The 14222-nt window shown below is 42.3% G+C and overlaps 1 protein-coding gene across 3 annotated transcripts in view; it reads right to left on the bottom strand.

Annotated features, from left to right (window-relative positions):
* Nucleotides 1-14222, bottom strand: part of p4ha2 (procollagen-proline, 2-oxoglutarate 4-dioxygenase (proline 4-hydroxylase), alpha polypeptide 2) — a 33635-nt gene that overhangs the window by 15278 nt on the left and 4135 nt on the right. For all 3 annotated transcript variants that reach the window (XM_036937755.2, XM_021624096.3, XM_036937756.2), the window contains exon 2: nucleotides 1258-1361. In XM_036937755.2, the coding sequence (XP_036793650.1) occupies nucleotides 1258-1342 (85 nt within the window). In that variant the 5' untranslated portion in view covers nucleotides 1343-1361. The remainder of the gene's footprint in view (nucleotides 1-1257; nucleotides 1362-14222) is intronic.

Below are 14222 nucleotides of genomic sequence, written 5' to 3'. Positions count from 1 at the left end.
TAAAGAAGCAATAAAACTGGCCTTCTTGAGACTAGTTGAGTATCTGGATGCAGCAGCATTTGTGGGTTCGATTACAGGCTCAAAATGGCCAGAAACAAAAGCACTTTCTTCTGAAACTCATCAGTCTATTCTTGTTCTGAGAAATGAAGGCTATTCCATGCAAGAAATTGCCAAGAAACTGAAGATCTCGTACAACGTTGTGTACTACTCCCTTCACAGAACAGCACAAACTGGCCCTAACCAGAATAGAAAGAGAAGTGGGAAGTGGGAGGCCCCGGTGCACAACTGAGACAACTGAGACAAGTACTAGAGTGTCTAGTTTGAGAAAGACACCTCAGAAGTACTCAACTGGCAGCTTCATTAAATGGTACCTGCAAAACACCAGTCTCAACGTCAACAGTGAAGAGGCGACTCCAGGATGCTGGCCTTCTAGGCAGAGTTGCAAAGAAAAAGCCGTATCTCAGACAGACCAATAAAAAGACAAGATTAAGACGGACAAAAGAACACAGACACTGGACAGAGGAAAAAAGTGTTATGGACAGACAAATCTAAGTTTGAGGTGTTCGGATCACAAAGAACATCAGAAAAAATGAAAAGATCCTGGAGGAGTGCTTAACACCATCTGTCAAGCATGGTGGAGGCAATATGATGGTCTGGGGGTGCTTTAGTGGTGGTGTTAAAGTGGGAGATTTGTACAGTGTAAAAGGGATCTTGAAGAAGGAAGGCTATCACTCCATTTTGCAACGCCATGCCATACGCTGTGGATGGCGCTTAATTGGAGCCAATTTCCTCCTACAACAGGACAATGACCCAAAGAATAGTACCAAACTATGCAATAACTATTTAGGGAAGAAGCAGTCAGCTGGTATTCTGACTATAATGGAGTGGCCAGCAGTCACAGGATCTAAACCCTATTGAGCTGTTGTGGGAGCAGTTTGCCTATCAAGCCAATCCAACTTGTGGGAGGGGCTTCAGGAAGCACGGGGTGAAATCTCTTCAGATTACCTCAACAAATTGACAACGAGAATGCCAAAGGTCTGCAAGGCTGTAATTGCTACAAATTGAGGATTCTTTGACAAAAGCAGTTTGAAGGACACAATTATTATTTAAATAAATAAAAAAAATCATTATTTATAACCTTGTCAACATCTTGAATATATTTCCTATTCATTTTGCAACTCATTTCATGTCTGTTTTCATGGAAAACAAGGACATTTCTATGTGACCCCAAACTTTTGAACGTTAGTGTAGGTTTACCTATAGAGGTGTAGACTTCAGCCTGAATGCCCCAGAAGCAGCAGCAAACCAGAGCCAGGGCTGGGAGAGACAGGTGTTTCCTCATTGTACTGGTAGATAAAGACCTGCAATGACATCATACAATCACATCAATTAGTCATTATATTTAATTCAATACAACTTTATGTATCCTCTCATGGGCAATTAAGACAGGCAAGTCAGTCGGTCATATCCATTTTAATGATCCACACTGGCTACTGTACTATCAGAAATGTGATGTTGAAACTATTTTTTAAAAACAGGCAATGTCTTCATTATGAAAAAGCTTGCGGTGCTGTGTGTTCATAGTTTCCAACAGGCTTTTTACTATTCTGTTATCCATTACCCACCAGCTGGGAGGCCCTGTGCGGCCTGGTGGTTTTTCATCCGAGTCTAAAAATGGCTGCAAAAGCAAAACCGAGGGCTGGGCCGCCACATGACTAATGAGAAATGATGACTCATAGGGTGAATCTATAAATCAGTCTTTTCATTGATCATAGGATCTTCATTTGTTCACCCTGTTGCAGGAGAACTTTCTTGCAGCGCAGGACATTTTTTAACTTGCAGTGTATTTGAGGTTTAAAAAGAGTTGGAAAGGTCCAACGTCGAAATCTCAGACTTGATTTTCCCCTTACGAAAACTTGGTCAACCCCTATAACAATTTTTGTTCATTATAATCCGTATGATTCACATTTCCTGTTGCTAAGGGATGATTTTCCTGCTGTAGCAAACTGACTCAAATTAAGATCTTACATCTGTAGCAGAGCATTGGGAGAAGACTCACAAATTCCTTGCTAAAAGGCGGCGGGTAGCCTAGCGGTTAAGAGCATTGGGCCAGTAAGCGAAAAGTCGGTGGTTCAAACCCCGAGCCGACTAGGTTAAAAATCTGTCGATGTGCCCTTGAGCAAGGCACTTAACATTAATTGCACCTGTAAGTCGCTCTGGATACGAGTGTCTGCTAAATGACTTAAAATGTTCAATGGAAAAGGTCTGGTTACCAACTACTGTATGTCTGGGTCATGGGTTAGGGGACAGGGCAGAGTGTATTATTAGAAAGCAGTCACATCTGCTTCCTTATTGGTTAAGAAGTCTGTAAACCTGTCTGGCTCACACATACAGAGAAATTACAGTACTTGATTGATAGAAGTAGTCTTTCGACCAAAGACAAAACAACCTTTTCCGCTTTCTCTTTCCTGTATAAAATCCCAAATACTGTTGACATAGACACACATGACATAGTTCAGAGAGTTTACAGTGAGGTTATACAGGGCGTGAAGCAGCATTGCACAGTGTCTAAACTCTCCCCAGCTGCTTCACCACAACATTCCTCAGTGAGGACTGTTTACCCGCAGGGCTGTCTAATTAAGCACAGATCACTTCACACTCCGTCTGAACCACTGTACTCCCAGCTTCTCCTTAATCCAACTCTAATTTTGGATTATCGCCAACGACCTGCTGAAACACAGTATGATAGATACCTAACTGTCAAAACTACCTCATTTGAAGCATACTAAGCATCTGGAGAAGAATAAGACTAGCCTAATTGCTAAGTGATTGTGTCAGGTTTTTACAAAGTTTTAAACATTCTTAAAATATTTGTCACTAGTCCTACATTATGCTTCAAATTGTTTACACTGACAGAGGAGAGCAGTATGTATGGATAGAGTTATATGTGTGGAAAATGCTATGTTTTGGCAAATCATAGTTTTTTTAATCTAAATAAAACCAATCCCTTGAGCCTTTCCAGATGAGTCCAACATCATTTTTTTGTGAGGAATGGAGGGAAACAGTCACTTCCCAGAAAAAGAGATCATTCCGGGACAATGACAGATGCAATGAGAAAGGGGAGAGGAGGAGGAACAGAAGTGACTTTGAGCTAAAGCACTACTTAGCTCTTAGCTGACTGTGGCAGTCTTTTTCAAATTTAACAGATAAAAAAACAAAACTTTTTTTTTTTTATGCAAAAAGGTCAAGCAATTGTGGAATTTGATACATTCATGATAAAGGCAGATATTTGGTTAGAGAGCAGCTTACCATTACTAAATGGTATTTACCAAATGTCCGAACTAGTGTGTAGATGTGGAAATGCTGAGTAACTGAATAGTGTGCACTGTGAATTCAGCACCATCATCCCACGCATCAAGTTCTTCTGACCTCCCACTCCCAGTTTTGCTAGTCATGGGTTAGTCCTGCAGTTCTGACCATTGGCAAGGTTTCCCCCTATATTTAGCAGCTGCTGCTAAACTGCTGCCTTGCCACCGCTACAAAGAATATGATGTCATTATTGCCACCATTGATATTGAAAGGACAGAGGACAACGTGTGCAGTAGGAGCTTACTTTGGAGGACACAGTAAAAGGTTTCTGACTGAGAAAATCAGGAAAAGTTTACTCAGCAGATGCCTCCATCTGGGGCATGTTCTAATGCTGTTGGAGCTCAGCTGAAAGAAGTTCCATGAAAGCGCATCTGGCTTGTACAAGCAATGGTTGTCTATGGCCAGTCAGATTCCAGTAGGGGAAATCTTCAATTCACAAGTCCAATTAGAGAGTAAATAATACACTACCGTACTCTTTGTGTACTGATACAAGTGAAAATACTACAGTACATTTTGCATTAATACAAACAGGCTTATACTGTATCATATTTCTTTCAACTTAACATTGGCCTCGGGCTGGGATGAACTCACAGTGAAACTGTTGTGTAGAAATATATCATCAGCTTAGGTGAATCAGGTGAAGCTGGATAAAAGGGCATGATCATGCACAAACACACACCGTCCCCAGGCTGAGATAATGCAGAGAGAACCCACCCAAGCCTCAGACTTCACCTTTCCAGATTTCTGTCATGGCCTAACTCATTCCTCACAACACACTGCTAGAACATACATCCCACAACCCCTTTCACCTAAGGAGGTCCCAACAGGGAGGCCCGACTGATTGCTCCCTTCCATCTCTGCAGCACACCGGTCAAATTTGTCATATTTTTTCAAATGTTCTAGGTGTTACTTGAGTTGACAAGAACACAGCTCTGAACCATTCCAGAGCAGGATAGGGTAGTGAGTGACCTTTCCAGTATTTATTATGAGCTGAGATCCAGTAAGCCCCAGGGGTTAAATTCGTCCAGGACCTGGTACTTATGATCCAAATGAGAGCCAGGCAGAGCTAAAAACATTTCAAATGTTGTCCACACAAAATTTTCCACAGCCAACAACACGAGTAACCAACAGCGGAGTCAGAAAACTCCATAGTAGAATAGTTGACCTATTCAAATGTTCAGCCTGTCACATTCTGTGCGAGAACATAATATTCCTCTCGAGGTGTATTCAAATTGTGAGTGCCGAATAGGGAGAGAAATATGTATGCCCAGTTATTGTAGCCTATAACATTATGAATGCAGTCGAGAGAAAAAACACCTTTGAAAGCTTTTTTGATGGCCACTGTTAAAAGAGGAGGATTCACTGAACTTTCTTATGGGAGCCCTGAAGCCCAAGGCAACAAAAAAAAATTAACTTAGACTCTAGGAATTATTTAGTTAGTATCTGGTTTGAGCAACTTAGTAAAAATAAAACGTTTTTTATTTTTATTTTTAAACTAAATTGTTCAAGATACTAAGTCGTTTGAATGATTTATCTTGTTGGAATGACTTAATTGTTGTTTTGTCTATATAGGCATCTTTTGTTATGCGGCTTGTCAGACCTTGTAATGGTTGCTGCAGCCATTCATTCACTGATTCTATTCATTGACATGAGTTGGCTGCTTTTGAATGCCAGAGCATGTAGGTGGGCGAGTGTGGAGCGAGGAGCAGAGCATAATTTCAGCAGATTCTCTTCCGCTCCAATTTCCCTTTGGGCATGCTCTGCCTAGCATTTTTTATTTCCTTTATCACTGTTCTTTGAATTACTGTGACCCCACCCACAGTAGCCATTGTCTAGTTTATATTCTACCATCAAGATATGTAGTTTATATTTTGAAGGATTTAAAATGTATTAAACTATGTTTTAGGCAGGCAATACATTAATCTCATGAACACCACATTCATGTCAATAGGAATAACAGTAATTCTGTCTTCCATTTTGTATTCACTCACTATTGAAAAATGATTAACACGCAACAACAAAAAACCCTAGTGTATTGAAATTAGTACATTTGACTAAATTACTCACTCAAAATGTACCAAGTAGAATATATTATTATTTATAAATGTTTAATGTGACCAAAGGACAATATTCAGAAAGTATTTCAAAACCCACACAACGCAGGCTATTTGATTGACAACGATTCTTACTGTAAAAATGCAAAATACTATTTAGAGACTATTTCAAAATGTAGGTAATCTCTCTCAATAAGATTTAGTACAGACTAGGCCTGACATAAAATGTTATAATAATAGCCTGCTTTGACAACAATTCAGTGAATGCAAAGAGTATTAGATAGAGACCGAATAAAGAGAGAAGATACAAAACACAACAACTGGTCAGAGACCAAATATTTGTAGGACAAATTCATATTTCACACAGTCACTTTAGTGTTTGCATTTGGCCTACAACATGTCATGGAACTTCTGGAAGCACGGCCCCATCCTGGAAAGTGGCACAGAACACAGAGTGCACAAAGGTTTCTACACATCTCCCAGTCTTTGCCCTGCGTCCACTCCGAATGCACACCACACACCCTCTCTTGCACCCTTCAAACTTCACCTGCTTTCAAATGATCTACAACTCGGTCCACACACCCTGGTGCCACACTTTTGCTTCCCCTCTTTCTGCCACATCAAAGTGAATGCACAAGCTGCATTTGAATGCCTTCAGGGACCAGTGCCTGCGGTTTCTGGTAGGGGGCCTTTGCAGGGGCCTCCCACACAATGTACATATTTACGATGGCAATGTTGAGCATCCCCCAAAATACATACTTCCACCATTTTCCGCCTGTGCATCCTTGTAAATAGCTCCTCAGTTGGTCAACCCCTCCCATTTTCTTGCTGTAATCCATTACAAGTTCAGGAACAGATATAAATTACTACCACTTTTAAAAACAACTCCAAAACTCCTGCCTCTGTCACTTTAGGCCCAGGCGGTGTGGTACAAGGGTGAATGCTGGGACTTGGGGCAGAGACAATCAATGGAAACGTAGGCTCCCCACTACCTCTCCCTCCACTTCCTCCTCTTCTCCCTCCATGTTCCTCTCCCTCCACTCTAGTCTCCCTCTTCACTCTCCTCTTCCTTTATCCCTCAGTTCAATGGGTTTCATTGGCATGGGAAACATAGGTTTACTTTGCCAAAGCAAGTGAAATAAATCTTAACCTTTCATGTTCCAAATATCTCTAACGGTCTCCCCAGCGTGAGTTTTTTTTATGCACGTGATGTTAGAACGTTCTCTCCATTCCAGAATGTGATTGTTACGCAACAGTACATTTAATCCGCGCTGCCCTCAAACCAAGGCACGCAGCCTGTTTTTATTCATAGCCTGTTTTCAACTTGTCAATTTCAAATGTCAATTTCGAACAAGTTTTTATTTTCTAGGAACAGATTGAATTGAGGTGTGTTCTGCCTCATTCATTCACGTAAAAGTAGTCATTTTTACTTTTGCGGACAATTTTTTTTTTTTTTTTACATTTCTGACCCGGACAAAATTCCCCAAGCACTTCGCAAATTGTTTGCGCAGTTCAAGTATGTAGACATTTGCGCATGTTCCGTCAGAACAGGATCTGAACACGTGTTCAAATTTTCCTTCTGTTGCCCGCATCGCAGTCATTGTTTTCATTACCAATAACAACTTTGGAAATGTGTGCGTTTCTATCAAAGTAAGTGCCTTATTACGTTATTATAATATAATAAAACGATTATAAATAGTTTATTTATGTCATTTCTACTGTAGCTCACCGTATGTATGGAGCATAGTATATTTGTGTATATTCCTTATAACCGCGGACACGCGAGGTAACTTTACTCATTTCATAACCTTTATGGTGTTATATTCAATCGTGCTTATGTAGCTAGCTACATTATTCTATTAGCTCTGTAAAACAATGCTAATAGAATCAGAGAAGTATTAGCTTGTGTTGTATTTTAAAGCTACCCTGGCCTAGACTCCCAAGTGGTACAGTGGTCTAAGGCACAGCATCTCAGTGCTAGAGGCATCCCTACAAACACCCTGGTACAAATCCAAGCTGCGTTTCTATCAAAGTAAGTGACTTATTGCATTAATAGTTTCTGTATGTGATTTGAATGTGAACTGTATGTCTCTTTACAAGAAATACCATGTTCAGTAATCATCTCACTTGCTAGTTGGCGGTGAACTATGTGGCCATTGAGGGCAGCAGCGATCAGATGGAAAAATATCTTCTTATACCACTTGGTCGTTTTCCAAGTGCGTCCCACAAAGCTGTGTATCATGTCCACCTTATCCACTGCCCCCATGTTGAGGTTATAGTCAAGCACACAGTCTGGTTTGATTTCTCTCTCTCCCGTCAGGTTGTCCACCTTCCCTGTGGCCAACATGGTTGATGTATGGACAGTGGAGAGGACATGGACGTCTAGTTTGTCATGCCACTTTACTGCCAGCTGTTGACCGTTCTCCTTGAACTCCACCTCCCCTCTCTGCATCTTCCTGCCTCCGAATGCCGGCATCCCCTTCCTGTTCGACCTGACTGTGCCACAGGCCCCTGTGCTGTTGAAGAGCAGATGCTGGAAGTGTGTGGGACTGCTGTAACAATTGTCCACATACAAAGTGTGTCCATTGCCGAGATGAGTAGCCAGCATGGTCATCACCACGGACCCAGACACCCCAAGCCCCTCATAATGTTGGATGTCAGTGGTGGACCCTATGTAAGCTATAATGTCCTGGACAAATCCTGTTTTCACGTCACACATGACAAAGAACTTGACCCCAAACCTGTGCCTTTTGGAGGGAATATATTTACAGATCGCCAGTCTACCTTTCCTTAACATCAGGTACTCATCAATGCATAGGTCCTTGTATGGCACAAAGACCTGACCAAATGCTGATGTCAGGCTGGTAAGAACATTTCTTATTTTGGATAATGGGTAATTTAGGATGGCAGTAGCATTGTTGACGAAATGCAGGCTTCGCAGCAGAACTAGGAAGTGTTCTTGGGAATAGAGGGAGGCAAAGAAGGGAGTTGCAAACATATGATCTGTGCTCCAGTATTCTCTTAGGGAGTTCTTCATTACTATCCCCATGAGAAGGACTGTCACCAGTATACATTTCACTAATTGTGGTTGTCACCCATTTAGCAAGTTTCCCCCAAATTCCTGGCTCCCACTTCTCCTGTAGCTAGCTCCAAGGCATAGCGATTGGTCTCCCACCAGCTCCTCTGTCAGAAACAACATGAAGCACTCTGTCGCAGATGGAAATGGAAAGGGGCGTTCCACTCCAGAATGGGACTCATCAAAGCAAACAGCAGGGCCAAGAGGGGTGAAATGGCTAGCGAGCTTCCAGCGACCACAGAACTCCTGTACTTCATCCACTGTCGGTCTGCCTCCATCACCACCAGCATCTTCAAAGGGACCTGGGACTTCATCAGTGGATAAGGAGTCCTCAGATTCAGGGTTCTCAATGACTACAAGGTTGGGGAGGCAGCTCCTCACTGTCAGAATCTGAGTCCTGAGTTTCATACTCAGACTAATTGTCAGAATTTTAAAAAATATCCAGAATATCCACATTTGTGAGTTGTCTCCTCTTGAAAGACATTGCTAATGCTACAGCTTAGCTCACTAGCTACATACATAAACAACAAAATTGAATGGCTCAGAGTGGGGGTGAGAGCTTACGTGATTGACTGCCCGGCACGCGCCACTTGTATCAATAAATCACTATCAGAAAATGTTTTGTGTGGTAATTATTTATATATTTACGGTTTTATTCACATGTTTTCAATTACCGGTGACTAATCACTCATTCTGATTCTTGCATAGATTGTAATGGTTACATATTATGTGTGTAAAATACTTTTTTGAAGGTTGTACTGATTATGTTGAACTAAGCTGATTCCAGCTGTGTGTGGAGCCATGTTTGTTGACATACAATGCATTCTGGGTTGTCGGACCAAAGATGTTATAAATGAGGTAAGTGAGTAGGGTTCACAAATTTTATGAAAACTTCAGAAAGTGAATGGTGGGATGTGAACAAAGGTAAACGACACACCCCCTTCAACATGCATACCATAAACAGACCAACAGATCTTTGGTTTCTGTGAGAGAAAAAAAGCATGGCAGCGCGCAGAAACTACTCATCATCGGAATAGAGTGTTTTACTCAATTATTTCGATCAATGGTGAGCTCACCCGTGATGTGATTAATTATAAATAGTCATTTCTATTAGCTAATTCATTTTCTAGTCTATGTCAGCTGAGAGTTATACAAATATGACCGGCTTGTGTTTAGTCAATCTTTCCTCAGTTAGCGCTAGGACAAATGTAGCCTACATTTTTCCGGTTTGGATGATTGTGTTATGGTGTAGATACTTCTGTGAATGTCTGAACATTGCATCCAAAACGAAACTGCTCACATTCTGGACATAACTTTGTAAGGACTGTGTTTGTGTAAATAGTTTCTGAAAAAAAGTGTGGCCAGCTCAAATGCTGATTGTTGCGTCATTCGAAACTGGCCATTCTAAATAAGCGTTCTAATCACACCGGTGTGATCGTATGCTTCAGGGACCACTGTAGAATGATCACACCCGTGTGATGGTATATGTGAAAGGGTTAAACAAAAGTGAAATAAACAAAAAATGTGCAGTAAACATCACACTCACAGAAGTTCCAAAAGAATAAAAGACACATGTCATATTATGTCTATGTACAGTGTTATAACAATGTGCAAATAAAAAAAAGTACAAAAGGTAAAATAAATAAACAAATACAGGTTGTATTTACAATGGTGTTTGTTCTTCACTGTTTGCCCTTTTCTTGTGGCAACAGGTCACACATCTTGCTGCTGTGATGGCACATTGTGGTATTTCACCCAATAGATATTGGAGTTGATCACAATTGGATTTGTTTTTTAAATTCTTTGTGGGTCTGTATAATCTAAGGAAAATATCTCTCTCTAATATGGTCATACATTTGGCAGGAGGTTAGGAAGTGAAGTGAAGTAAAGTAAAGTAAAGTGAAGACGCAGCTTCTGTGAAGGAGATGGGGTCCATGACCAGAACCACACGGCACCACTTAGTGCATGGGTACTTGGAAAGGTTTTTGAGGCCAAGCCTGATTCCAAGGGGTTAGTGCGTGCAGTACGCCTGAAGACAAAAAACAACATTATAGAAAGACCAATATCCAAGATCTGCCTACTGCAAGAAGATGCAGTCTAAAAGGAAGGCTCCATCAAGTGAAGTAAATAATTGTTTTTGATTTCACATCAAATACATTTGGGGCCGGTGTATAAGAGCCAAATATAAAAATATACAATATGACCTGTTTCCAATTCATGATGCAAAGTGTGTTTGCCATTAATCCCCTGTCAAGTGTGTGTATCGCCTCTACAGGCCAACGGAGAATACAGTTAATAAAAGGCATACGTGCTCCATAGCCTACTGGGAGTGACTGGAATGGCAGCATAGCCTTTTGACCACACCAGCCCATGTTAACTGTGATGTTTGTTTCTTTAGTTTTAATGTTCAGAATTTGTTTTGGTATAATTTAAAAAAAACTTGTTTCCAGAAGAACAACAAATAAAGGGATTATCAAACTCTGGACATTGGGGAAATGTTAGTCTTCACGCATACAAATCCAATCTTCATTGTGGCTAAAGGATTAGAATGGAAATTGTATTGGGACAATTATATTGGACAATTTAGCCACTATAATTTTAATAATGAGAATGACTGTAATTACGATTCAACTTTTGTGATTAAGAATTTGATACGTTATTCTGTAATATTTGTTATGGAGCAGACAAAAAAAAACTATCCAGATAATATACCACTTTGTGGTTAAAGGAATTCCTGCCTCAGGCTCCTCCATTCCTCTGTCACCTGACCCATGACCACCTGTTCACCTTCACTATTGTCAGTCATCCCACCTGTCTGGCTACACGCACAGATTCCAAGAATCTTTCAATGGTCCACCTAGCTAGATGATGACTGAACCAAAGACAGGTGAAAAGGAAATGTAGGAGGAGAAGGAAGAATTGTCTCCACTGGAATGGAGGAGAGATGAGGAAATAGCAGCTGAGGCTAAAGTCCTGGAAAGAATAAAAGATTCAGGAGCTAAGCCTAAAGCACCGAAGAAGGATTCATCCTCAACTACCAGCATCACCAGGAGAACCTGGCAACAAACGAGCAGACAACTATCAGGTTATTTGAAGGATTATGTGGTGAGGTTTCTCCTACCAAAGGGCAAGCCCACTAAATCAACTGTTATTGGTTACATTCACATGGTAAGCAGATGTTATTGTGGGTGTAGTAAGATGCTTGTGTTTCTAGCTCCAACAGTGCAGTAATATCTAACAATTCACACAATACACACAAACCTAAAAGTATGGAATATATAAATATTAGTGTGAAAAAACTGTTCCAGCTACAATAAATGCGGCCTAAGGTTATGTGGTTTCCAGTTTGCAGAAAGTCCAGTGAAGTTTTTTGAGGGCCGTTATGGTATCGGCTTGAGGGGGAATAAACGGGAATTATTTTGGGAGGTAATATGGTTGGCAGTCCACTCTGAATACCTCTTCTCCGCCGCCAGCAGTGTTTTGGATCAGCCTCTGGAAACAGTTAAATTGTCCTGGGGGGTACGAACAAAGGATCCAATTCGGGAAAGTTGTATTCCCGTTCATAATGCTGGTGAGTTACCGCCGCTCTGATATCCAAACGATCTTTCCAGCCGTATGTAATAACACAAAACATTTCCTGGACTAATAATGTAAGAATTAACACATAAAAAAATGAAATACTGCAAAGTTGCTTAGGAGCTAGAAGCAGAGCTTCCCTATCTGTCGGCACCATCTTGCCATCTCATCACGAAGTCTCAAAGCAGCGATGCACAAACATCCCGTCCAAGCTAAGGACCGGAAACTGCTTAGAAACAGGAGGGTGGTCTACTGGGAGAAGCCATGGAAGAGGTAACTCCCATAGCACAGTTCGACCAGCTCTCCAAGGTGGGGTCCGCTCAACCCTCAAGTCATGGGAAATCATCGAGGCACTCTAGATGGAGTGACTCAAGACGGAGTGAGAGTTTGACCAGTGGATACCCCCTTTGAAAGTGGCCCTGCCAGCCTCCATTCACTAGATGCACAGACCGCTGTCCTACAAGAGAGAATGAAACTACTAGCGTTGGAGGAAATTGAGGAGGAACTACAGACTGATGAACGATGTCACCTATTGACGTGCAGTCCCGTAAAGCTATACAGGAACAGGAATTGTCAAAGACCTGACACAGCAGCAGCATCAAGCAAGAACAGAATTGGAGGAGGCACGGATAGTCTCATCCGTCCTGGAGAGGAACAAACAGTTCAGAGGTGCCCAACCATCCTCTTCTGTCAATCACAACACGGGCTGTACTTCCACTACTCCGTGGGACAGAATGGTGACTACTGAAGAACCCTGAGCTTGCTGAAATTCATAAACGGGAGATTCATAACCTTGTGAAGGTAGGACGTCACCAAAGTGACCACTCATGAAGAGGGAAACCCACCCAGTGAATCCTGGTATCTCCCTCCCCATTGGTATTGCTGGATAATATGGTAAGTACCGATTTGTCTTCAACTGTTCATTCCAGGATGCTGGTCAAAGCCTAATTGACTGTCTGCTGCCTGGACCAACCTTTGGTCCTTTCTTGCTCGGTGTCCTTCTCCGGTTCTGGCAGGACTCCATAGACATCAGTGGAGACATCAAAGCCATGTTTATCTGATTTGTTTGCTGCCTTCCAACACCGCACTGCTCCGGTTCATTGGGTGAGATATGGAACGAGACGCAGAGCCCACAATCTAAGAATGGCAAGTGCTAACATTTGGCACCACATGCAGTCCTTGCTGTGCCATATACACTCTGCAGAGACACGCCTGGGAGCACCCAGACAGTGACAAAGAAGTCTGTCCTTCAGTGGAGAATGCCTTCTATGTGGATAACTGCTTACAGAGCCTCTCATCCACTGCTGAAGCAAAAGCACTCCTCAACAAAGTCTGGAATCTCTTGTCCAAAGGGGGATTCGAGGCCTAACAGAGGGCAAGTAACACAGCAGACACAGCAGACACAGCACAGCAGGCTCCAGCACTTCCCGCCACAAGCCAGGACAAGTAGCATTGAAGTATGGCTGTCACAGTCTGGCACCAACCCACAAGAACCCACTCTAGGTCTGAGATGGAGCTGCACACCGGATACAAGTGCCGCTCAGCCCTGAGCACCAAAATCCCCTCGGGTATATCTTGCCTTACACAACCCGGGCCAAAGTCTTAGCCCGGGATCTGTGGCAGACCAACAGGGACTGGGATCAACCAATCCACCCAGCTGACCTAGTGGAAAGATGGATCTGTTGGTAAACAGTTGTCAGCGCTCTCCAAAGTCCAGATGCCAAGGTGTTATGTCCCACCCTACGATGACCAACTAGGTCCAAGCCAGGAACTTCATGTGTTCTGTGACACATCAGAGCGGGATTATGGAGTGGTTTCCTATCTCTGAGTGGAGGATGATGCTGGCCAGAACCATGTCTCCTTTGTCATGGCCAGGGTCACACCCAAGAAGCAGTTGTCAATGCCTAGGCTGGAACTTAGCGCTACCCTTTCTGGAGCCCAGTTGGCCTCCACACCATGCAAGCCGAGGTCACCTTGCCAATCCAAAGGGTCATCTACTAGGGTAATTCGACCACGATACTGACATGGCTCAAGTCGGAGTCCTACAGGTAGGTGTTTGTCGGAACTTTTGGAATTCAATGACTGGAGGTATGTTGATAGCGCAAACAATCCTGCTGATGACACCACTAGTGGTAAAACTCTCCAGG

The sequence above is a fragment of the Oncorhynchus mykiss genome, chromosome 12 (assembly GCF_057628025.1).
Source record: "Oncorhynchus mykiss isolate SJ-2025 chromosome 12, ASM5762802v1, whole genome shotgun sequence".
In the NCBI taxonomy this organism is placed as follows: Eukaryota; Metazoa; Chordata; class Actinopteri; order Salmoniformes; family Salmonidae; genus Oncorhynchus; species Oncorhynchus mykiss.
This window is presented reverse-complemented; position numbering and strand designations above follow the sequence as displayed.